The 23768-nt window shown below is 43.7% G+C and overlaps 1 protein-coding gene and 1 long non-coding RNA gene across 3 annotated transcripts in view; one reads left to right on the top strand and one right to left on the bottom strand.

Annotated features, from left to right (window-relative positions):
- The first annotated feature begins 8655 nt into the window (after nucleotides 1-8655).
- The window catches only part of LOC307210821, a 57649-nt gene continuing 42536 nt past the window's right edge, over nucleotides 8656-23768 (top strand). For both annotated transcript variants that reach the window (XR_013836153.1, XR_013836154.1), the window contains exon 1: nucleotides 8656-8709. This is a non-coding gene — a long non-coding RNA (uncharacterized lncRNA). The remainder of the gene's footprint in view (nucleotides 8710-23768) is intronic.
- LOC307210736 (aquaporin-5-like) lies at nucleotides 15457-22358 on the bottom strand. The gene is made up of 4 exons (XM_079966907.1): nucleotides 21931-22358; nucleotides 19054-19218; nucleotides 16322-16405; nucleotides 15457-15741 (listed from the first exon to the last, which is right to left on the bottom strand). Exons 1-4 carry the CDS (start codon nucleotides 22315-22317, stop codon nucleotides 15565-15567), a joined length of 813 nt encoding a protein of 270 aa, XP_079823033.1. The 5' UTR covers nucleotides 22318-22358; the 3' UTR covers nucleotides 15457-15564.

Genomic DNA, 23768 nt, shown 5'->3' with positions numbered 1-23768 from the left:
CATGCCGCACATGAGCAAGTGGCAGCCTGTATGGATGCCGTGCAAGCGGCAGCCTGTACGGCCGCCGCATGGGAGCGGCAGCCCATACGGACTGCACATGTGCGGCATCCTGTATGGAATGTGCATGCGTGGCAGCTCATACGGTCGCTGCGCATGCACACTCCAAATGGGATGCCGCACATGCGCAGTCTGTATGGATATCACGCATGTGTCACTGGGCGGTTTGCCCTGTCCCTCGGTGTCTTGCCCCAGGCGCCTGAGCAGCTTCCTCCGCCGCTGTTCATGGGACATGCAGTAGTGGAAACAAGGGATATGACATCAGCATGTGGTAGCCAATAGCAAAACAGGGCAAAGGAATACATGATGCAGTGATGTCATGTCATGTCACAGCCCAGTTTATTTACTACTTCCTCAAGCTGGTGGTGAAGGAATATAACATAAATCACACTCCCTCTAGGGTTTGATTGGTCTCCTAGGGTTTGATAGGTGATGTCACATGATGTGCTGCCTCAGATGTCCCACACCAGAAGTCCTGCCCCTGAGGACCACCATGACATGCACTTTTGGGTGGTGGTGGTCATGCGAACCTTCTTTAATGGTGGTAGCCCGTGTGGACCAACAGACAAAGGTTTTGAAACTCCTAGCCAATCAGGGAAGGAACTGTGAATTTGTGGGATGTCATTTCTACAGAGAAGCCTGGGATATCACTTGCGCCGAGATTTGTAAAAACAAAATAAGGTGTGTTGATTGCTTTTAAATTCTAGGAGGCTAATGTGTACTCCAGTGATTCTGATGTAAAAGAACCACTCCATACTAATCTGCCAGGTGGCAGCAGTAGCAGACAACATCTTTATGCAGGTATGAACATGTTTTTTATTTTCCAGATCAGCTGTGTAAGTAGTTAAAGCAATTTTTTAAAAATAATAATAATAATTCCCCTCTTGATTTGTTTAGAAGTTTCCAGCTCTGAAAATAAGCTAAAAGCCAGGTAAGCTTATACTTCAGGCTTATAGGGGCAACTGATTAAAAGTACTCATCTCTCTCTCTCTCTCTCTCTCTCCTCTGGAATGTTGAATCACTGTTTTATTTATTTAGAAAGGGTTTATTTTTAATGAAAACTTATTATGCCGATTATGTGTTTTCTGATATGTTGCAAGCCACACTGGGAACCTTCAGGTTCAAGGGCAGGATATAAATCAAATAAATAAATCATATAAATCATATATATATATATATATATTGGGATGCTCCCTTACATTAAAGTTAAAAACCAAAATAACTTCCTGCACGTTCCTAACACCAGCATGTCACAGAGAAAGAGTCAGTGTGGTGCTCCTGAGGCAGGAACATGCTACTGAGGGCTCTCATGATTATTATGGTTTGACTCATTTCCCCCCGTCTGAAGCCAGCTGGGGCTTTAACAGGACAGACAGGAGAAAACCCCTGAAAGGCATTCTGGATCTCCCAGGCTCTGCAAGCTGGACATCCTAATCAAACCATTCCACATCCCTGCAGAGGATAGAAGACCTGATATTTTACTAGTCATGGCCTCTCCGTGACAAAGGAGTCATTCCTGCTGCTCAGCTGGCATTGCCAAATTGCAGCGTGACGCATTTACATGCCTACACGTAGATGCATTTAAGTCATTGTTTTAACTTAGGTTGTCAGTTGCCTTGGGCTCACTTATGCAAGGCAGGGTATAAATGTTTAAAATAAATGAACTTGCATATTATTTTACCAAAGTTGTGGGTAGAGATAAATTGGCATGTACAACGGATTGCTACTGATACGATTGAAAAGGTCCCAACTTATATCTAACTCAGGTCAGTTGGAGGTGAGGGTTTTATTTTGGTATAACGTTTTGGAAACTGAGTTATTAATTTGTAATTATTGTTATTGCTGTTAGTGTCTTCAGGACATTATGTGGGAAGTGACGCACAAATAAATAAATGAATAATGAAGAAGAATCATCATTACGGCTTCCGCAAAGCCAAGCCATTCCCTAGTAACCTTTCATAGTTCATAGAAAATGATGTCAAGCATGTGGATAAGGTTGAACTCAGAGACATTATCAACTTGGACTCTCAAAACAGCTTTTGGCATAGTTTCTTGTCGAAGGTTCCTGAGCAAATTTAGCAGTCATGGGAGCACAGCTCCTGTTATAGACTTTGTTGTTGTTGCTGCTGTTTAGTTGTTTAGTTGTGTCCGACTCTTCATGACCTCATGGACCAGAGCACGCCAGGCACTTCTGTCTTCCACTGCCTCCCACAGTTTGGTCAAACTCATGCTGGTAGCTTTGCGAACACTATCCAACCATCTCGTCCTCTGTCATCCCCTTCTCTTTGTGCCCTCCATCTTTCCCAACATCAGGGTCTTTTCCAGGGAGTCTTCTCTTCTCATGAGGTGGCCAAAGTATTGGAGCCTCAGCTTCAGGATCTGTCCTTCCAGTGAGCACTCAGGGCTGATTTCCTTCAGAATGGAGAGGTTTGATCTTCTTGCAGTCCATGGGACTCTCAAGAGTCTCCTCCAGCACCATAATTCAAAAGCATCAATTCTTCGGCGATCAGCCTTCTTTATGGTCCAGCTTTCACCTCCATACATCACTACTGGGAAAACAATAGCTTTTACTATACGGACCTTTGTTGGCAAGGTGATGTCTCTACTTTTTAAGATGCTGTCTAGGTTTGTCATTGCTTTTCTCCTAAGAAGCAGGCGTCTTTTAATTTCGTGGCTGCTGTCACCATTTGCAGTGATCATGGAGCCCAAGAAAGTAAAATCTCTCACTGCCTCCATTTCTTCCCCTTCTATTTGCCAGGAGGTGATGGAACCATTTGCCATGATCTTCGTTTTTTTGATAGACTTGTAACTGGTTAAAGAGGAAGAAGCAGACAGTAACCTTTGGTTTTGGAAAGATTTGAAGCAAGCAACCTTAAGCTATTAGTATGATCAAATATGGTATATAACATATATGGAAAAATCAACTCATGAAATCAGAGTAGCACACTGTGCCAAAATCAGATAAATTTATTAAAGAGTGATATAGGTTTATTACATTTGGTGAATGTAAACACAAATAATGTGAGTCCACCATTTCATGATGATAGGATATGGAATGCATCATGATTTTAAGTAAGTTTAAAATAGCTGGATGTAAGATGTGAATTACAGGGGATCGGGATGAGGAATGCCATTGTAGCATTGTCATTTGACGGGGGCTCAATGTGCTGAGCAGGACAACACTATAACAAGCCTATACCTGTCTACTCGGAAGTAAGCCCCTTTAATTTCCATGGTGCTTATTCCCAGGTAATTGTGTACAGGAGTGCAGCCTAAGTGACTTGTTATGGAGCAGGAAACACAGAACTACTAAACATTTCTCATTCTTAGAGTCTGGTCTGACTCATAACCACTTAACGTTTATTGCATTATTAATTTTTATAGGCACGATAGCGTGATTAGTGTGTAGGAAAGTATGTGTCAATAGGTTTTATAGAGGGCAACACATGGAAATGCTAATGGTGATGTTTTGGGTGCACACCGCGCTTGACTAGATTCAAGGGGTTCAGTGTTTTCTGGCTAACATCTCCTTTTCAGCCAGTTTTGTTCCAGGCCTCGATAACAGCATAGCGGATGCTCTGTCTCAGTTGCAGAAGGATCACTTTTGGGCTCTGGCACTCAGGGCTCAGCTGGAGCCAGAGCCTTTTCCCGTGGATTTGTGGGCACTTGGAAGCAAACCATGATACAGGGAGTATTACAATCCATAATCCAGGGCTTGGGCTTCCTTTGAAACATTTAGGCTGCACGTGGGGCAGGCCTGGGTCACATAGGACGAGGATGTTCTGCAATACCTTGTCTCTCTTAAGGAACTAGGGTTAGCCATCAAGACCTGCCCTCTGAAACTACTTCCATGTAGCCAGGCTGCTCAAGGGTTGGCAGTGGTACCACTCTCCAGTCCCAGTCACTAGGAGACCAATTACATGTGACCTCTTTAGGGACATATGGGGAGTACTGGACACCATCTGCTGGTCAGAATATGAGACCAAGCTTTTTTGTGTGGCCTGCTCCCTTTCATTTTGGTGGGCTCTCCAAGTTGGGGAGTGCTGGCCAGCTCTCCTGCCGTCCCTACTCCTACTAAGTGACCTACAGCTTGCTAAGACTTCCCTGAGGGTGTGGATCCAGGTTTCTAAGACCAACCAGTTTGGCAAGGGGCGGGGCATGCTGTCTATGAAAGCCTCTCCTCATGCTGAAGCTTGCCCTGTGGTCAACACCAAGTGGTTTCTGGCCAGAAGGCCCACAGGCCCTGCCTCATCCACACCAATGGAGCTCGTTTAACAAAGAGTCAATTCACAGGAGTTCTAAGGAAGGCTCTCCTCACTTGCAGTGATAACCCCATGGATTATGCTGCCCATTTGTTCCACAGTGGGGCAGCCACCACAGCTTTCAGATGGAGGCTGTTGGCGTTCCTCCACCTACAAGAGTTAGATTAGACCTGAAATAGCCTCAATGCTTAATCCTTCCTGTTGATGGCCTTGTTTCTGGTGCGGCACACAAGGGAGTGTGGATCTGAGGCCACAGCATTGGACATTGGGCACTGCTATGTTGTAAATTGACATGGTGGGGCCAGTGGTGTAGCGTGGGGGGTGCAGGGGGGGCTGGCCGCACTGGGCGCAACATCTGGGGGGGGGGCGCGCTCGCCGCCTCCGGAGTCGCCGAAGAGCCTGAGGCGCAGGCTGTAGCAGAGCCCCATGTCTCGTGGAACCGACGAGCTGTGCGCGCGTCTGGGCTGAAGGCATCCGGCAGGCAGCGGCTCTCAGTGCTCGCCGCGGTCCCCGCGCATCAGGGCTGTAGAGGGTGCGCCAGGCAGCCCCTCCTCACAGCCCCGCCGCTGCTGCTGCAGCGGCTGGGCCATGTTGCATTTTCCTTGCCTCTCTGCCCTCACCCTCCTCCGGGCAAGCGGCATCGTTTGGGCGGCAGCGCCAGCGGCAACTCGCCTCAGATCACCTGACACGGACCCGCCGCCGCCGCCGTGGCTACCTTACCGTAAATACCCCAGCCCAGGCAGCAGCAAGAAGAAGCTGGCAGCAGTGGCAGGTTAGGGGTTAGGGGCGCAAATTACTTGCCTTGCCCCAAGTTAGGGGGTGCAAATTACTTGCCTTGCCCCGGGTGCTGACAACCCATGCTACGCCGCTGGGTGGGGCCAACATGCTGGTTTGGACATTTAACATGGCTTGGCTGGAGTGGTATGATGTGGGACAGCTTGATGCCTTTTTCTGACATCTCACATCACAGTGGTGGGCCTGCTGGATGCTCAGATCGTTCAGTCAGGAGTGCCGGAAAGGCATTGACCTCACCATTGCAGCAGCAGTGGACCTTTAGGCACTGCACGTAACACACTCACTAGTGACAATGGTGCGGACAGAATGTCTGGAATGGCAGAACTGTTGGGGAGCCAAGGAACTAGTACAAGTCAACCATGTATGGAAGAAACTTCACAGGGCAATGCAGCACATGATTTTGCAACTGGGAGGCTGGGTGATTTAGCACCCTGGAATCATATTTGATAATGGGGCGCTGTACCAAGGAATCAAGGTATCCTGTTAAGGGAATCCAGGGGGAGGAGCTTCTGTCCAGATGCCCAGATAGGGGCTTATGGGCTAAAGCACTCACAAAATGGTGATCTTGGGGAGTTGCCCCAATTTGATGAACGTCATAGGGTGGTTTTTAACCTTGATTAATCTGCCAGATAATCAACCAGCAGCGGGTTGGTTGATACTGGATATACACCCAATGCCTGTGCCAAAACCTGCTGACATAATTAATTAATAATAATAATAATAATAATTTATTATTTATACCCCGCCCATCTGGCTGGGTTTCCCCAGCCACTCTGGGCAGCTCCCAAAAGAGGACTAAAAACAAAATAAAACTTCAAACATTAAAAACTTCCCCAAACAGGGCTGCCTTCAGATGTCTTCTAAAAGTCAGATAGTTGTTTATATCCTTGACATCTGATGGGAGGGCATTCCACAAGGTGGGTGCCACCACCAAGAAGGCTCTCTGCCTTGTTCCCTGTAACCTCACTTCTTGTAGGGAGGGAACCGCCAGAAGGCCTTCGGCGTTGGACCTCAGTGTCTGGGCTGAACAATGGGGGTTGTATTGTGTTGTATTGTGTTCATTGCAATTTCACCATGCCTTAGTCCCGCCACGCATGGCTCAACTGTGCCTGAACCCACAATGAATGATGTTGTACCATATATGATTCAATTCAATTGCTTTTGATTTATGTGTCCTTTCCAGGGATTTTAATTAATACAGATAGCCCAGAGCAGGTGCATAACTCTATTTGGGCTGAAAAGATATGTGAACAGCATTATTACATTTGACATCAGGCCAAGATGTTGCAAGACACCTCTCTGCTGTTGCTATAGTAAGCCAGTCTTTCCAGCTGAGTCCATGCTCAACCTTCAATCATTAGAGTTGAATATGCTCCCCATGGGGACGCAGGTGGCGCTGTGGGTTAAAGCCTCAGCGCCTAGGGCTTGCCGATCGAAAGGTCGGTGGTTCGAATCCCCGCAGCGGGGTGCGCTCCCGCTGCTCGGTCCCAGCGCCTGCCAACCTAGCAGTTCGAAAGCACCTCCGGGTGCAAATAGATAAATAGGGACCGCTTACCAGCGGGAAGGTAAACGGCGTTTCCGTGTGCGGCTCTGGCTCGCCAGAGCAGCGATGTCACGCTGGCCACGTGACCCGGAAGTGTCTCCGGACAGCGCTGGCCCCTGGCCTCTTAAGTGAGATGGGCGCACAACCCCAGAGTCTGTCAAGACTGGCCCGTACGGGCAGGGGTACCTTTACCTTTACCTTTACCTTATGCTCCCCATATTATGGCCAGTATGCTTCTGAATACGAATTGCCAGAAACTGCCGAGGGAGAGAGAGTACTCTTGAGCTCAGATCCTGCTGGACAGAATTTAGTCCCACAAAATTGCTCCTTGACACCTCCCAGTTTAACAGCTCACAGTGTGCTCAGTACATCCCAGTTGTCTTCTACAACACTAAATCACCCATGTACCTTGTTTGTGTCAGAAAAAAATATAACAATGATGTTCCCTGCATGAATGTGTGTGGCACAGAAAATGGCACACATCTGGATTTTGTGAAAAGGAGTGTTAAGAATCCCTGATACAGAACAGTGCAATGCAGCGGTGAGCTCAGAAGATACAGAGATCCATACCTCTCCAGTCTGTCCCATATGACAGGCATTTTCCACGTGTGTGTATAATATAGACTGTCTTTCTCCACAGCCATAGGCCTTACATACCTCTTTCTGTATCTGTCCATCTGTTTGTGGCTTCAAACTATAATTGATTAATCAGACAAGATAATGGATTAAAATACTTCTGATTGACTAAACAGGTGCCCTTGGTTAATCAGGAAACAGAGGTTAAGACAATGGTTTCTTATTTTAATACAGGAACTTACCTACATGGTAGGTTGCCACCCTAGGAAAAATGTGTTTCCATTTCTCTGGCACACATAATGGAAGACTTCTTCTAAGATGTTGTGTGCTTCTAAGATGTTGTGTGTTTGGGGAACTCCAGGACTGGGAGCTACCATAAATTTTGCCCTCCCAGCCTTTCTGTTTGGCCCTCAGGAGACAAACCAGACATGCCCCATGCCCACTGTGAGTGCTTTTGCCTGGCTGGACTGTATAAATCCTGTATGAATTCTTATTAGACCTTTAGCATGGCTTGGTGGAAGATATGTGAGTACATATGTAGAGTGGAGAGCATAGAAACCTATGTTTCTACATGGCCATAGTTTAGTTTACTGTGTGAAGGAAACAGTCATATCCATTGACCCACCCACTTTTGCTTCTGGCCCCACCCACTACTGGCCTGGAAGCGGTCCCATGAGGAAATGTGGCCCTTGGTCTTAAAAAGATTCCTCGCTTTTGATCCAAAAACAAGTAAAAGTCTGCTGCTCTTCTTGTTCTTCTTCTATGTGGGTTCACTAATATGTAAATTTATGCAGATTTGCATGATGAATTAATTGACTAGTTGACCAAAAACTTGTATGGTTAATAAACTGAGATTTCTTTAATCAGCCCAAGTGTCTTATATATCTTAAAAACACTTTTAATTTGCAAATGTCATTATCATCTTTATAATGGTTTACATCAGGGGTCAGAAACCTTTTTCGGCCATGGGATGGTCCACCATCCCTCAGACCATGTGGTGGGCCAGACTATATTTTGAAAAATATATATGAACGAATTCCTATGCCCCACAAATAACCCAGAGATGCATTTTAAACAAAAGGACACATTCTACTCATGTACAAACACGCTGATTCCTGGACCATCCATGGGCCGGATTGAGAAGGCGATTGGGCTGCATCCTGCCCCCGGGCCTTAGGTTGCCTACCCTTGGTTTACATCAGTTACTCTGTTTCCCATTTTTTTCAGGGAAGGAGCTGGAAACAAGAGAACATGGGTAGCTCAAAGAATCTAGGGAAGAGATGTCTCCCAGATCTCTCTACCCTTTGGCCCAGGGATGGTGATCCTGTGCCTTTAATAATTCTGTAGAAGATTAAGAAATTTCCTCATCAGCACTCAGATAATGCTCCGAGGGCAGGTGATGCTGTTGCATTGCTAAAACTAGTTCCTGCCTGGCTAGGAGGCCGCCTTAACAGGAGAGAGACTGCAGAGACCCAGGTAAGCTGCATGAGTTTTCTGAGCCTTCTGGGGCAGGGGGAGGGAATTATAAATATATTTAAAAAGTGAAGGGGATGGGATTACATGACAGTTTTGTGGCCTAGGAGGGAATGCCTGATGGCACGAAATGCATTGTTACGTTTCCTCTTCCACACACCTTATTAAAGGAATCAAAGCTTTTACTAAGGCTTTAATGAAACATCTCTGTAGGCTGCAGATCCTCAGTCTGGTCCCCAAGCAGAAAGCCAGAGACAACGGAAAGCATCCCTTCAAATTGCGTGCAGCGCTTTTAGGTTGTACACATCCAGCTCTTTCCTGCTCACATTATTCCTTTGAAGCCTGGCCACACTGTGGGAGAAGTCAAATTAGAACTAGTCTTGCTGGCAGATGACTCACATGTACCCGCAGGCTAGGAGAAGAGCAGAAAGGAAAACCACCTAGTTAATTAAATTGCACCGGGATACTCAAACCACCTAGTTAATTAAAGAGCAAAATATATGTCACGAGGCCTAGTTTGGTCAGAATCGAGTATACACTTCCAGAGTTAACACTAAATACATTACTTCTGGTAAATGAGCCACAATAGCCGTCAAAGGGCCATGAAAATTTGTGCCCCAGACTAGTCTACCCATGTACTATCTGAAACCAAAGGGGTGCATTGGTTGCCAGGTGTGAAATATATTTGCATTATTTCCTACCCCCCCCCATGTGTTGCACATTTGACTTCATAAGAGGAAACTCCCCTAAAATGAGTGGGCTGGCTAAAGAAGGTTGGGCAGGAAAATGGAGAGAATCTAATCTCTCCAGTATGTTTGAGAGTTGTCCAAAGCCACAATAATAGAAGCTCAGTTACAATGTAACCTACAGCTCAGGAAATAGACAGTGGTACCTTGGGTTAAGAACTTAATTCGTTCTGGAGGTCAGTTCTTAACCTGAAACTGTTCTTAATCTGAGGTACCACTTTAGCTAATGGGGCCTCCCGCTGCTGCCCTGCTGCCGCGCGATTTCTGTTCTCATCCTGAAGCAAAGTTCTTAACCCGAAGTACTATTTTTGGGTTAGCGGAGTCTGTAACCTGAAGCGTCTGTAACCTGAAGCATTTGTAACCTGAGGTACCACTGTACCAGCATGGCCAAGAGGGTGGCATCATAGTTAACAAGCAGGTCCAAGAAGGCTTCCTTCCGAAATGGACGTATTGGCCAAATGAGGAGGGTATAATAGCATACAGTATAAGTAAGTTACTATTACACTGACTATAGGTGCGACTTGACTCTAAAAGTGTTTATGCGAAAGAACTGTCATTTGTACATCTCAGCTATTGTCTATGCAGATTGTACACTCATGGATCATTCCCCGTGAATTACTTACATAAGTGCAGGCATAGGCAAACTCCTGCCCTCCAGATGTTTGGGACTACAATCCCCATCATCCCTGACCACTGGTCCTGTCAGCTAGGGATGATGGGAATTGTAGTCCCAAACATCTGGAGGGCTGGAGTTTGCCTATGCCTGCATAACTGTATGGCTCCACTGTTAGTGTACACAGCTACACAGATGGTACACGTGTTCGATGTAATGTGTGAATCCCCTATGGTGGTTTACCAGAAATAAATTCCATTCGGTACAATGGGACTTACTCTGGGGTAATTGAGTTTAGGACTGCAACCGGAATCTAGTCATTTGATTGGAACAGTACGGAATAATATGGAAGGCTTAGCAAATGCCTCGAGCTAAAACTGCACCACTTACCATGATACATGCACTGCCTTCTAATAAGTTTGTGCTCCATAAAAGAGACTGAGTCATGGTTTTGAAATGATTGGCAAAGGTAAAGTGCTGCTGGGGCTTAGGGAGCATAGAAGTACCATGTGTGGGCGGTTACTGATGTTGAGGGAGCAGCGATCTCATCATTATCTTTCGATGAGCAGACTTAGAGGAAAGAGGTTGGCTCCGTACTTATTTCATGGCCTCTTCTATATTGTAAATGCCTGGCTGGATTGTCGTCTTTGATCTGGATGCTGTCAAATGGCCCACCGCTGCAACGTGGATGTGCGATGTCACACGCACACACCTGACGTAGTGTATGTGATGTCATGCCAGTGTGGTGTAGTGGTTAAGAGAAGTGGACTTGTAATCTGGTGAACTGGGTTCGCGTCTCCGCTCCTCCACATGCAGCTGCTGGGTGGCCTTGGGCTAGTCACACTTCTCTGAAGTCTCTCAGCCCCACTCACCTCACAGAGTGTTTGTTGTGGGGGAGGAAGGGAAAGGAGAATGCTAGCTGCTTTGAGACTCCTTAGGGTAGTGATAAAGCGGGATATCAAATCCAAACTCCTCCTCCTCCTCCCCTTCTTCTTCTTCTTCTTCGTGCAGGTGTGTGTGTGTGTGATGCACATCCATGTTGCAGCTGGCACTGGCTCCTCCTCCTCCTCTGATTGTGCCTTACCTCCTCCAGGAGGAGAGTGAGTGAGCATCATGTATCACAAGCCTTTGCATGATATGTGGAGACCTTGTAAAACTGTGTGCAGTTTCACTAATCTCTGACATCTGCAAAGATGGATACAGGGCTGGTAGTTGCTTTGAAGAGATTCAGACATGATCGTAGCATCCCTAGATCAGGGATGGAGAACGTTTAGCACTTCAGATGTTTCTGAACTACATCTTGAATCAGCTCCAGCTAGCATGGCCAATGTTCAAGGCTGATAGAAGTTACCGTCCAACAACACAGGTCCTCTGCCCTCGTTGTATATTTATAACTTTGGACCCAATGATTTTGTGTGTGTGTGTGTGTGTGTGTGTACTGTAGTCTTTATTCATTTTCATCTTTAAACTGTTCAACATAGCTGCCTTGAGAAATATCTTTCTTTTCATTAGAACGCGTGAAAATTACATAGAAATAAAAATAAAACAGCAATGAATACTCAGATAAACGTTTCTGAATATATTGACAATATTGTGTTAAAGTATATATACCAAAATTATCAGTTACTGCAGATATGAAATTATGCATAGTAATGTGTATTGCTTACATTTGTGACCATAAGGAAAAGGTATTTTGTATCAATACGCAATCAGAATTTATAGGAAACGGGAGGGAGGGAGAAATAAAATAAAATATGTACTTCATGCACACTATTTATACGGTTATGCCACATGCCTCTTCATTTATGTAATCAATCAAGTCACACCAGATTGCATAAAAATTGTCATGTTTCTTTTGGCCTCTTACTACTTTTAATTTTTGTGTCGGTTTTTCTAAACATGCTATTTACCAAATTGCATTATACTGTTGGTTCATACTTAATAACTGAAGTGATTTCCATGTCCTGGCAATAGTTGTTCTTGTAGTCAGTAATATATGTGTTATGAGTTCTTTGTTTCTAATTTGCAACGTATCCTAACTATACAAATTTGGAGCCAGTCCTGGAGTCATGGGGACTGTCTGCCTTGTAATCAAAGAGTGGAAATAATTTATTTTTGAAAATATTACTTTCATAGGGACACCTTCTATTTCCAAGTTCTTTAAGGCGCTCCATTGATTTCCCTTATTGCCAGACATTAGGTCTGTCAATGTTGCTGAGTCGATATGCATTGTACTAGCTGTTTAGCTTTGGAGTCCTCATCCTCCAACAGAAAATATATTTTCATATGTGATTTGGCTGCTTGAAATGTGAATTTGTGTGAAGAAATATTTTTTTTTTGGGAATCCATATATAATGAACTGAAAAAAAATACTTAAGTACACCTTTGTTAAAAAACCCGAAGCCTTCCTTTTGGGAATGGTCAGAGACGAGATTAAGATAGAAGACCACATAATGTTTCAATATGCAACTGTAGCTGCTAGGATCCTGATAGAACAAAATTGGAAAACCCAAAATATCCCGACCGTTAAAGATCGGCAAACTAAATTATTTGAATACTTAGAATTGGCAAAAATGATGCAGAATATCAGACAGCAAAAAAGTACAAAGTTTATTGATGACTGGACCAAATTTATAACATACATGGAAATAAATCACAGAGACTTTAAAATCACAGTAGGTATAACATAATTCTTGCAATGTGTAGATGTTATAAAATGAAAACTGCAGAATGGAATTAATATTTTACACAATCCAAAACTGAGATGGAGGGAAGTCAATTATTATTTGTTGTTAATTAATGTCTGTTTTTGTTTGTTTGTTTATGTTTTTTTTTTTGCTTTGGTCGTTGTTTTCTTTTTTCCTTGTTTTGTTTAATTGTTTTCTATGTTTGGTTACTGAAAACTAATAAAAACAATTTGGGGAAAAAAGGAAATATGAATTTGTTAAGTTTTCTTTAGCATTTGGGCTGGTGGGAGTGCTCTGATGGTGCTCTGATGGTGTTTCCTGCTTGGCAGGGGGTTGGACTCGATGGCCCTTGTGGTCTCTTCCAACTCTATGATTCTATGATTCTATGATTCTATGATCCAAACTGGTAACATTTGAAATAAAAATAATAATTTTGGAACAAGCATTATTTTAGTTGCAGCCATTTGAATGCCTAAGTATCTGAAGCTTTCCCTAGCTTTTGGGATTTGCAATATTTTGGCTAAAGTTTCCTAAAGTTTGGGGGGAGTATGAAAGAACATTATTTCTGATTTTTGAAAAATTACCTTAAGTCCAGAAATATTGAAAAAGGTCTTCAATTCTATACAAAATAACTTCCCTGCATAAACTGGGTCTGATGTACATAAAACAATACCATCAGCATAAAGTCCCAGAATGTATTCTCACCATTTCCTGTCATAATTTGGCATATCTCATTGCCAGAGGTTCTAAAATAAAAGCAAATGGTAAAGTTGATAATGGGCAATCTTGTTTTGTCCTGTGGCTAAGCTGACATTTTTGTGAATCGGTATTATTTATCCGAATTGTACCAGATGTAATATCATAAATTATTCCGATATTCTGACATATTTAGGGCCAAATCCATTTTTAATGACTTTGATTAAATACTTTGGTTCAACTTTGTCCCCATCAATGATTTTGATTAGTGTTCACAGAATATTCATGGAGTTTCCGAAAAGTGTTGTGCTGAAATATTGCGAAAGGTTCGGCAGCTCCCCATAAACTGTCCATGCTTTGCAAACTTTTGCCTTGATATCCTACTGTCATCTGAGGGGTTTTTAAAGAACACAGTCCATACTCTCCTCCTGTTCCCAAATGCATACTGTATTCAGAGTAAGGTTACCAGATTTTTTCCCAATGAATCCGGGGATACTTTTCAACTTCAATGGGTTTTGTATGGGGACTGATTTGTAAATCCAGGGACTGTCTCCAGGAAACATCTGGGAACCTTAATTCAGAGACATATTGCCTCTATGCATTGAGATTTAATGTTGTTGTCTTGGCTAGTAGCTGCTGACAGGACTAACCTCTATTAATTTGTCTAGTGCTTAAAAAAAACCAAAACACCACCATGTAGGGTAATGATTATGACCAAATTCAATTAAGTTAATTATGCACTCCATGAATAAGTACTTTGTTTTGTCTCTCCTGAACCAGATTGTGCCTGTGCCACCTCAATGGGTGGAGGAGCAAAGTAGCACATGGACCTCCTCTGGCCATAGTGAAGTTGGGACATTGAGGTTACCATCTCAAGCCAGGAAAGCAAACTGCTTGGCCAGAACCTCCCAACTATTGCGCTACATGCTTACTTCACAATGCGCCAAAGTTCTTGCTCTTGATACATTTTATATATTATTTCCCTGAATTCTTATTTACTGGCAATGAACAACTCATAATGTTACAAAAATGTTACAGAAATGACAGTTGGCAAACCACCCGCAACAATTCTTTCACGTTATAGAACTACAGTCAACACAACAGGGGTGAAAAAACACAGCTCCCCTGCTGACAAATGTTTGTAAGGTGGGACCAAATAAATAATGATATGTGGATCTGTTGTCAGCAGTCCAACCACCCATAAATGAAAATGGCATCTTGCGCCAACAAATGAGTTCTCTTTCATAATAATAAAATGGGCAGAGGGAAACTTGGATTGAGGCAGAAACAGTTCATCGGCTGGTGGGCAGAGCTGCTACACTCGCTTCCCAGCAGGTGGAGAACTGTTGTTTACAGGGAGTGAGAGGGGTGAGTTGGAGGTCAGCATAGTGAAAACACACCAGCAGAAACAATCCAGCACTGCTAGCTGTGTGTTTGCAGCGTGCCAACCTCCCCACTGCCTTGCCCCTTCCTCTCAGTAAGCAACAGTGAACCACCTGCCAGGAAGCTACCACCTGATGAGTGGCTTTTGAAATGTGGAAATGGGTAGAAGTCAAGGAAAGGAAAGTGTGCTATCATGAATTTATGCAGCTTTCCACACTTGGCTCTTCTGGCAACAGCCAATTGCTTCTCCTTTCTCAGACAATGCTCAGCAATGGTAGTGGTAGTCAAAGGTAGCTGGCAGAACTAGATGGGGGGGTATAGCCACCCATGACTCAGACACCCAGTGGGTAGGGCCTCTTGCTTGATGGGGGAAGTCTTAGTAAACTCTGGTTGATGGGCCAAGGAGATTAAGCACCCTGCCCCTCCTGGAATAGCAATTATAAACCATTGCACTGGGCAAACCTGAATTTTGGCTAGAGGCAGTGCCAAGATTCATACTTCCATGCACAAACATCACACCCAGTGCATAACAATGTTTGCCAGACACTTATTGGTTTGTTGGTGAGTGTGGCATGTGGAGAACCGTGTCAGTTGGTTACTGTTTAAACTCAAATGACTCACACTGTTTCCTTTGCAATGGCTGGATGTTACTTCTCAGTGTTCTACAGCATCGTAGCAAATTGTGTGGCTGTCATTGGAATCATGTGAGCATGATAAGTAACCCACCACATGCTCAGGTCCGGAGTCTTTCAGAGTTAGTTCCGGGTGTGCTTCTCCCTTCATCTTCTGGAAGAATGAACCCTTGAACAATAGCCAGCCTCTCATCTATGCTCAGTTTCTGAGGGTACAGAAGGTAGTTGTAAACTACAGAGGCCACGCTGGCACCAAAGATGGGTCCTAACCAGAAGACCTGTGGAAACAAGGGGATGTAGAGTAAGCTTTGAAAGCAACCATGAGAGTCATATCCCGAAAATTGTGGCAGATCTCTAACCATGATTTCAGTTCTATGCACTTTTATTTATTTATTTGTCATGTCTTTATTTGTTATAAAGCGGCTTGAGCGCTTCTCCCCTTCTCATTATTACCTCACAACAAACTTCTGAGGCAGGTTCGTTGGTGGTTGACCCAAGGTCATCTAGTGAACTTCATGGCTGAGTGGGGATTTGCTCTCCCAGGTCCCAGTACAACCCTCTAACCAATGTGTCAGTGGATTAATAGGGCTAGGAAGCCCAATCCGCACCAAAGATTCTTTATCAAATGGCAGTGAGTGCTCTTCTGTCCAGGTTACCTAGTCACAGTCTTCCCCACAACCGTTAGATGTACTGTATCTCTGTTTAAATAACAATTTAAAAGAAACCTGTGTTCTCTTTAGGGTTTCGGTGTTGAATTTCCTCTTTTTGGGTGATACGTCTGTGGCCGCCCTGCTTGCCGACCCACAATTCTAGGATCAATTATGCAGTCTAGTCGATAGTGCATCATACAAAACTTACCCAGTGAGCCCCACTGAATTTTCCCATTATGACAGCAGGTCCAAAGGATCTAGCTGGATTTAGGGAGCAGCCAGTATAATAAATCTGTAAAAGGCAGAAAAGACATGGGTTTAGATTTGCCGTTCTTCTCAATTTCTTCATATATTCTTTCCCCTCTAGCAGTTAGGATCCCTTCATCAAGCGGTCCACCACTGAATTGTAGAGCTGGAAGGGACCACAAGGATCAGCTAGTCCAACCCCCTGAAATTTGGGAATCTTTCATGGGGCTTGAACCCACAACCTTCAGATTAAGAGTCTCATGCTCTACCAACTGAGCTCTCCCCTCCCATCAAGGTGACTTTATCTGGTTATCCAGGCTCCAGGTGCTCCCATACAATGCCATCTATGAACTCTCCTCAATTAACCTTTTTGCATGATTTTTTTTAAAAAATCATTTTCTCTTATTATCTTAAGTTACGTAACATACATAACGAATCAAAAATTTATCAAGACAGAAAAGAAACATTACAAAATCTAAAGTATAACTAAGAATCAGAACCAAAATACCAAGGGGGTCTCTATGTGCAGATGATTCAGAAAGCTTTCAAATGAATGCAGCGATACACCATTGAAATCAAACAAAAGAGAAAATAATGTTTACTATATGGATAACATTCTTTGTTATTCTCTGTAGAACTGAAAGCAACCTGTGTTTCTCCCAATTCTACTCTTTCATTCTTGATGCTGAATATTCACTTCATCTGAATTTTCAGTATTTTATTTTTAACTTTGATGTTTGACAGTATTTTATTTTATTTTATTATTTTAATACCACCTTCTCACAAAACATTAGGGTGGTACACAGCAGTACAAAAGCATTTTTTAAAATCTATTAACATGAAACTGAATTTTGGAATTGACAACTGACATGCAAGGTTATTTAACATGGATAATATTTGACTCCTAGCATATAACATTTGACTGTATTTTGTAGTTGATATGGAACAGCACTTAATATTTTGCTGTATCTGGTAGCTCATGAAGTTTCATTTTTGACGTGTGCCAAAATAAAAAACCAAGAGATGCTAAGAAATCTAAAATACTCTGACGTTCAAATTTCACAATCAAAATGGGAAGAATAACATGTAAAATTTGCATTTCAAGATTTGGAGAAGTTTGAATTTCAAACAATGGTTGTGTGTCACTTTGCTTATTGTTTTGGGAAGTGCAGATTGGGTAGGCTAGCTTTTCCATGTGAACTGAATTGAAATTCTCTCCCATCTCTCCCTTGTTCCTTTCTCCATGAACTGATAGGATTATGGGTCAGCAAACTTTTTCAACAAACAGACGAATTCCTATGCTCCACAAATAACCCAGAGATGCATTTTAAATAAAAGGAAACATTCTACTCATGTAAAAACACACTGATTCCTGGAACATCCGCGGGCCGGATTGAGAAGGCGATTGGGCTGGATCCGGCCCCCGGGCCTTAGTTTGCCTACCCATGGATTAACTTCTCCAGTGGGGAGCCACTTCTGCTTGTGTAAGTTACTCACCCAATGTAGAGCCCTGATTTTTCTACATGACACAGGAAGGCTGTGTGAGTAGTGGAGGTTCCCTGATTCATACATTATCCCTGCCACTTGTGTAGAGCAAGATGGATGGTGCCCAGAGGAGAGAGCATGCTCACTGTTGCTCTTCCACCTCAGGTGTTGATTAAGCAGAGAAGCAGTGCATTCAGCGGCGGAACAAGCCGATCCGGTGCCTGGGGTGGCAGGTGTGCCCTGCGCCCAGGGGCGGCGCCAGCAGGGTCAAATTGGGACAGGATGCTCCACAGGGCCTCCAAGGAGTCTGCCTGACTCCTCCCACTCAGCCACCCTACAGCTGAGGGGAAGGTGATGGGCGGACTGTTTGGGGCAGCGTGGAGCCTGCGGGCACCCAAGCCACCGCGTCACTCCCAGGAGAGATGTGTGGCTCGGGTGCGCTGCAGGCCCTGAGGTGAGTGCCGCCCACCATTTTGTCACCCCCCTCAGTGGTGACACCTGGGATGACCCACCCTAACTGCCCCCTTCCTCTGCCCCTGCCTCCCATCTCTGAGTAACTATACTGGTTTTACTGTTGTTGGTGGGTTTTTTTTTTTTTTTTGCAGATTTTTATTCACTGGAGGGAGGACACCCCCTCTTCATTTTGGCATCTCCTGGTCAAGTAAACACTGGAATTCCCTCAGGGCCCCCACTCCAAATCTTTAATCTCTTTAAAAAAAAATAGTGCATGCACACCAGCACATAAAGGGACCCCTGACCATTAGGTCCAGTCGTGACCGACTCTGGGGTTGTGGCACTCATCTCGCTTTACTGGCCGAGGGAGCCGGCGTACAGTTTCCAGGTCATGTGGCCAGCATGACTAAGCCGCTTCTGGCAAACCAGAGCAGCACACGGAAACGCCGTTTACCATCCCGCCGGAGCGGTATCTACTTGCACTTTGACGTGTTTTCGAACTGCTAGATTGGCAGGAGCAGGGACCGAGCAACGGGAGCTCACCCCGTCACGGGGATTTGAACCACCGACCTTCTGATCGGCAAGTCCTAGGCTCTGTGGTTTAACCCACAGTGCCACTGGCTTCCGCTACGAGCACATAACCATTTCTAAATATTTTTAACTCTAGCCGAAGTCACTTTACTTACCCTGCCTTCTAGAAACACGTCAACTCATCTGTTTCCAAAACTAGGGAAAGATAATAACTCAGGCGCTTACCCCGATGAGGTGAGCCATGGTGACTGCCAGTCCAATAGACAATGCTGAATTGCCCCTGTTCTCCGTCCTGCGTTTATCAGTGGCAGAGAAGATGCACATGACAACCGAGAAGGTTAGGATGATTTCCACCACCAGTGCCTCACCAGGGTTTGTGCCATAGGTGAGCTGGCAAAATGGAAGAGATGAATGTGAAGAAAAAAGAAAAAGTTCTAATATGGAGCATCTCTGTAGCTCTAGGCTGTGTCCTCACAAGCCTCCCTCTAATACAATATTCCCCAACCTGGTGCCCTACAGATGTTGTTCAACTCCAACTCCCATCAGCCCCAAGCAGCATTGCTAATGGAAAGGGATGATGGGAGCTGTAGTCCAATATCTGGAGGGTGCCAAGTTGGGGAAGGCTGCTCTAATGGTGTCTATTGCTGCAATCCTAAGCACACTTACCAGGAGTAAGCCCAATTGAGTTCAGTGGGACTTACTTGTGAGTAAGCACATATATGACTGCACATTTAGGATGCAGTCCTATCCTGAGCTGGGAGTAGATCCCATTGAACACACAGAGGGATTTACTTCTGAGTAAACCAACAGTAAATATGATAGCTCTGTAAGGGTTCCCTTCTCTCCTGCCAACAACAACAGTCAGACGGGTCTTCTGAGCTATTCTGCCTTAACTGCTAAATCTTCCTTTCTCCAATGAATAACTTTCCCCTGTACAATGCCTTCTATTGCCAGTTTTCTCAGTTTTACTGTAGGAGCTGGAAAGCTAGATTAGAAACCTGTTTTGCCCAGGTGACTCTCCCAAGGATACAGGATCACAGACGAATGCAGATAGTGATGCTGCTGGTCTGCTTTTCACCCAGATGTTCCTCCTTTTCCATTGCAACACCACACACACACATCAACTTTTCTCCACATGGGACCAAAAATAATAAAAAAAAATCATTTGGGAAAACTGGATCCCAAAGTGACCAACCTAAAGAAAAACCATATTGTCAGTTAGCCTATGCTTATGGCTTATCCAAACTTCCTCTTGTTCCACTTCTTTCCCTTGGGGAAAATCACTGTTTAGCACTCATTTGGAAGAAACAACAACTTGAGTTTTCTCCAGATTGATATTTGCTGTGATTTAGAGCTAAAAAATGGGTTTTCCTGAGAAGGAGTGGGGCAAGGGGGAAATTGCTTGGATACATGCTTTCTAGGCACAAGACAAGCGAAAGATCTTGTGTCAATCTGTTGTGCAATGTTGATGTAGCCAGTGTTCCATATTGTAATCCAGGAATGCACATTAGCTAGAATCAACCCATATAGAATTGTTGTTTTTGTTCACATTCCTTCATCTGTCTAATTTGGAAGGCTGGGAGTCAATTGTGCAAGATTCTTTTTCTTTTTTACATAGTAAACATAAAAAAGTGCACCCCACCCCCCCAAACCATTCCATTGTAACTATCTAACCTCCCCAAATTTCAACATCTCTTGTGATAGTTTGACCCCTTTCTGTTTTAACAGCACAAATTCTACAAATACCTTCCAGATTTCCTCAGAATCATAACCCCTGCATATTCCCTGTCTTACCTTAATAGCACATGTTAATTTATCATTAATACCTATATACCACACCTCTGTATATCATTCTTCCATTTTATATTCACTTTGTCCCTTCCACTTCCTAGCTATCATAACTCATGCAGCTGTCAATAAATTCGTGAGCAAGTCCTTCATAGCCTGTGAACCTTCCACCCCATCGTAAATTGATAATAATGCTACCTCTGGACTTTCAGTCAGCTTTAACCCAGTGATGTCTGTTATCTCCTTAAACACCCTTTGCCCCCAAAATTGAACATATTTACACCCCCACCACATGTGAACATAAGTCCCAGTTTCCTGGCATCCCCTCCAACATAAAGCTGAATATTCCTTGTTTATTTGATTTAATCATACTGGTGTTAAATACCATCTCCATACTAACCTATAGTAATTTTCTTTTATCTTATAGACAACATTTTCAAAGTGCATTCTCCCATATTTCCCCCTAGCTTTGACTATTTATCTGCCCTGTTGTCTCCTTTCCCCACACCTCTTTTAATTGATCTTGTTGATCCTTCATTTTTACTAATATTTTATAAATTTCACTAGCTTCCCCTTTAATAACTATATTTTCTTCTTTATCTCCCCTTTTTATAATCATTTTTGTCAAATTTTATATATTCTTTGCATTTCTTGTTTTCCCTTAACCACTTCTTTGTCCAATGCTCCAGTTAAACCAAGTTATTTTACTTCCTGTTAGAGCTTCTCTTATTTGTTCTTTGCTTCTCATTTTCTCCACCCATTCCTTTATTTTAAGTATTTTCTTCTCTTTCACTTACTTTTTCAATTTCCTTTTTTAAATTTACTGGGAAGTCTTCTAGCATCATCACCAGTGTTATTGGGGAATTTTCTGGTATCAATCTTCCTTTATATTTCACCCATATCTCAATGATGTTTCTTAATAAGGAATTTTCAATATTCTGCCACCATTGCCTATTTGGTTTGATAAAAATATATATTCACAAACGTCTCCCTCATTTCCTGTGTACCATTCTAGAACCATTCTATCTCTCCTTGTTCTGTTATCCCATCTATGATATATCTCAACTAATTTGCTATATAATATAACTTTATGTTGGGGAGACCCAGGTCACCTGTTTTCAGGGGTTTATACCATCTTATTTTATTAATTCTAGGTTTCTTATCCCCATTAGAAAAGTTATTAATCATACTTTGCCATCCCTTTATCTCTGTCTCCAGTATCATAATTGGTAACATTCTAAATAATAATAAAAAATATTCTACTTGTGCAAGATTCTGTTGATCAATCATTTCTTTGGCAATGGAAGGACTTACGTCATTCAGGGCTAATGTATGGCGGACGTCTTTGGGTGTCACGGAGTAGATGATTCCTGCACCAGTGACGGCTCCCAACAGCTGTAACACCACATAGAGCACCGAGCGGATGATAGAGATCTGGTTCCCTACAAAGTAGGCGATGGTCACTGCTGGGTTGACATGCGAGCCGCTGATATGACCGAACGCTTGAACCAAGGTGCTGATGGTTAGGCCAAAGGCCATGGAGATCTGGAGGACACTGGGCAGCTGTAAGGGCCACTTGAAGGCTGAGCCCAGGACAATGAAAATGAAGATCACAGTGGCGACAAATTCACAGGCAAGAGCCTGGGTAAACCTGAGTGTGAACAGTTCCTGTTGCCTTCGTGGTAGAGCAGCCGCTGCCATTGTGAGATCAGAGAGGAGGTAGGAGCAGTGGAGATGATGAGGTGGAAAGTTATCCTGCTTGTAGGCAGGGATTGGTGTAAAGTGTAGGGCCGTGCACACATTTATAAGGGACTCATTTAATGGTGTGTGGGTGGAGCCAGAAAACCAGTCAGTCATCCTGAATTCTCCGTTGGAATTGGAAGCATTTTGAGGATAAAATTACCAGAGCCTTTTTCAACATTTAAGCGAAGGCCCCGACACTTTGGAGGGTATGAGTGCGATTTCCTCTCATTCTCCTCAAAGCAATAGGTTTCTGTGGAATGCCTTTGGACATTTAATTTTCTTCCTTTATTTCCCATTGTGTGGGAGGTGGTATTTCACACATTTTATTTTGAGAACATGCACAGACATGCTTATTAGTTTATTAGGCATATTTATAACCCACCCATCATCGACATGGATACCACTGTGAGGCTCAAAACAGTTTTGTTTTTTTACTCAACCCAAATGATGCACACTAAATATCCCATGTTTAAAATCCTGTGTGCATTGCATGTATATATATGGCTGGACCAGCTGGAATTACTCAGTGAAGACCCAATGATATTAATGGGCATGACAAATTTGGTTTCTTCAATGTCAGTGGGTCTACTTTTGTTGTTGTTGTTTAGTCGTTTAGTCGTGTCCGACTCTTCGTGACCCCATGGACCAGAGCACGCCAGGCACTCCTGTCTTCCACTGCCTCCCGCAGTTTGGTCAGACTCATGTTTGTAGCTTCGAGAACACTGTCCAACCATCTTGTCCTCTGTCGTCCCCTTCTCCTTGTGCCCTCCATCTTTCCCAACATCAGGGTCTTTTCCAGGGAGTCTTCTCTTCTCATGAGGTGGCCAAAGTATTGAAGCCTCAGCTTCACGATCTGTCCTTCCAGTGAGCACTCAGGGCTGATTTCCTTAAGAATGGATACGTTTGATCTTCTTGCGGTCCATGGGACTCTCAAGAGTCTCCTCCAGCACCATAATTCAAAAGCATCAATTCTTCGGCGATCAGCCTTCTTGATGGTCCAGCTCTCACTTCCATACATCACTACTGGGAAAACCATGGCTTTAACTATACGGACCTTTGTTGGCAAGGTGATGTCTCTGCTTTTTAAGACGCTGTCTAGGTTTGCCATCGCCTTTCTCCCAAGGAGCAGGCGTCTTTTAATTTCATGACTGCTGTCACCATCTGCAGTGATCATGGAGCCCAAGAAAGTAAAATCTCTCACTGCCTCCATTTCTTCCCCTTCTATTTGCCAGGAGGTGATGGGACCAGTGGCCATGATCTTCGTTTTTTTGATGTTGAGCTTCAGACCATATTTTGCGCTCTCCTCTTTCGCCCTCATTAAAAGGTTCTTTAATTCCTCCTCACTTTCTGCCATCAAGGTTGTGTCATCTGCATATCTGAGGTTGTTGATATTTCTTCCGGCAATCTTA

This window comes from Podarcis cretensis, assembly GCF_951804945.1.
Source record: "Podarcis cretensis genome assembly, chromosome: 2".
Classification (NCBI taxonomy): Eukaryota; Metazoa; Chordata; class Lepidosauria; order Squamata; family Lacertidae; genus Podarcis; species Podarcis cretensis.
The sequence above is the reverse complement of the archived record's forward strand: the minus strand, read 5'-3'. Positions and strand labels throughout refer to the sequence as shown.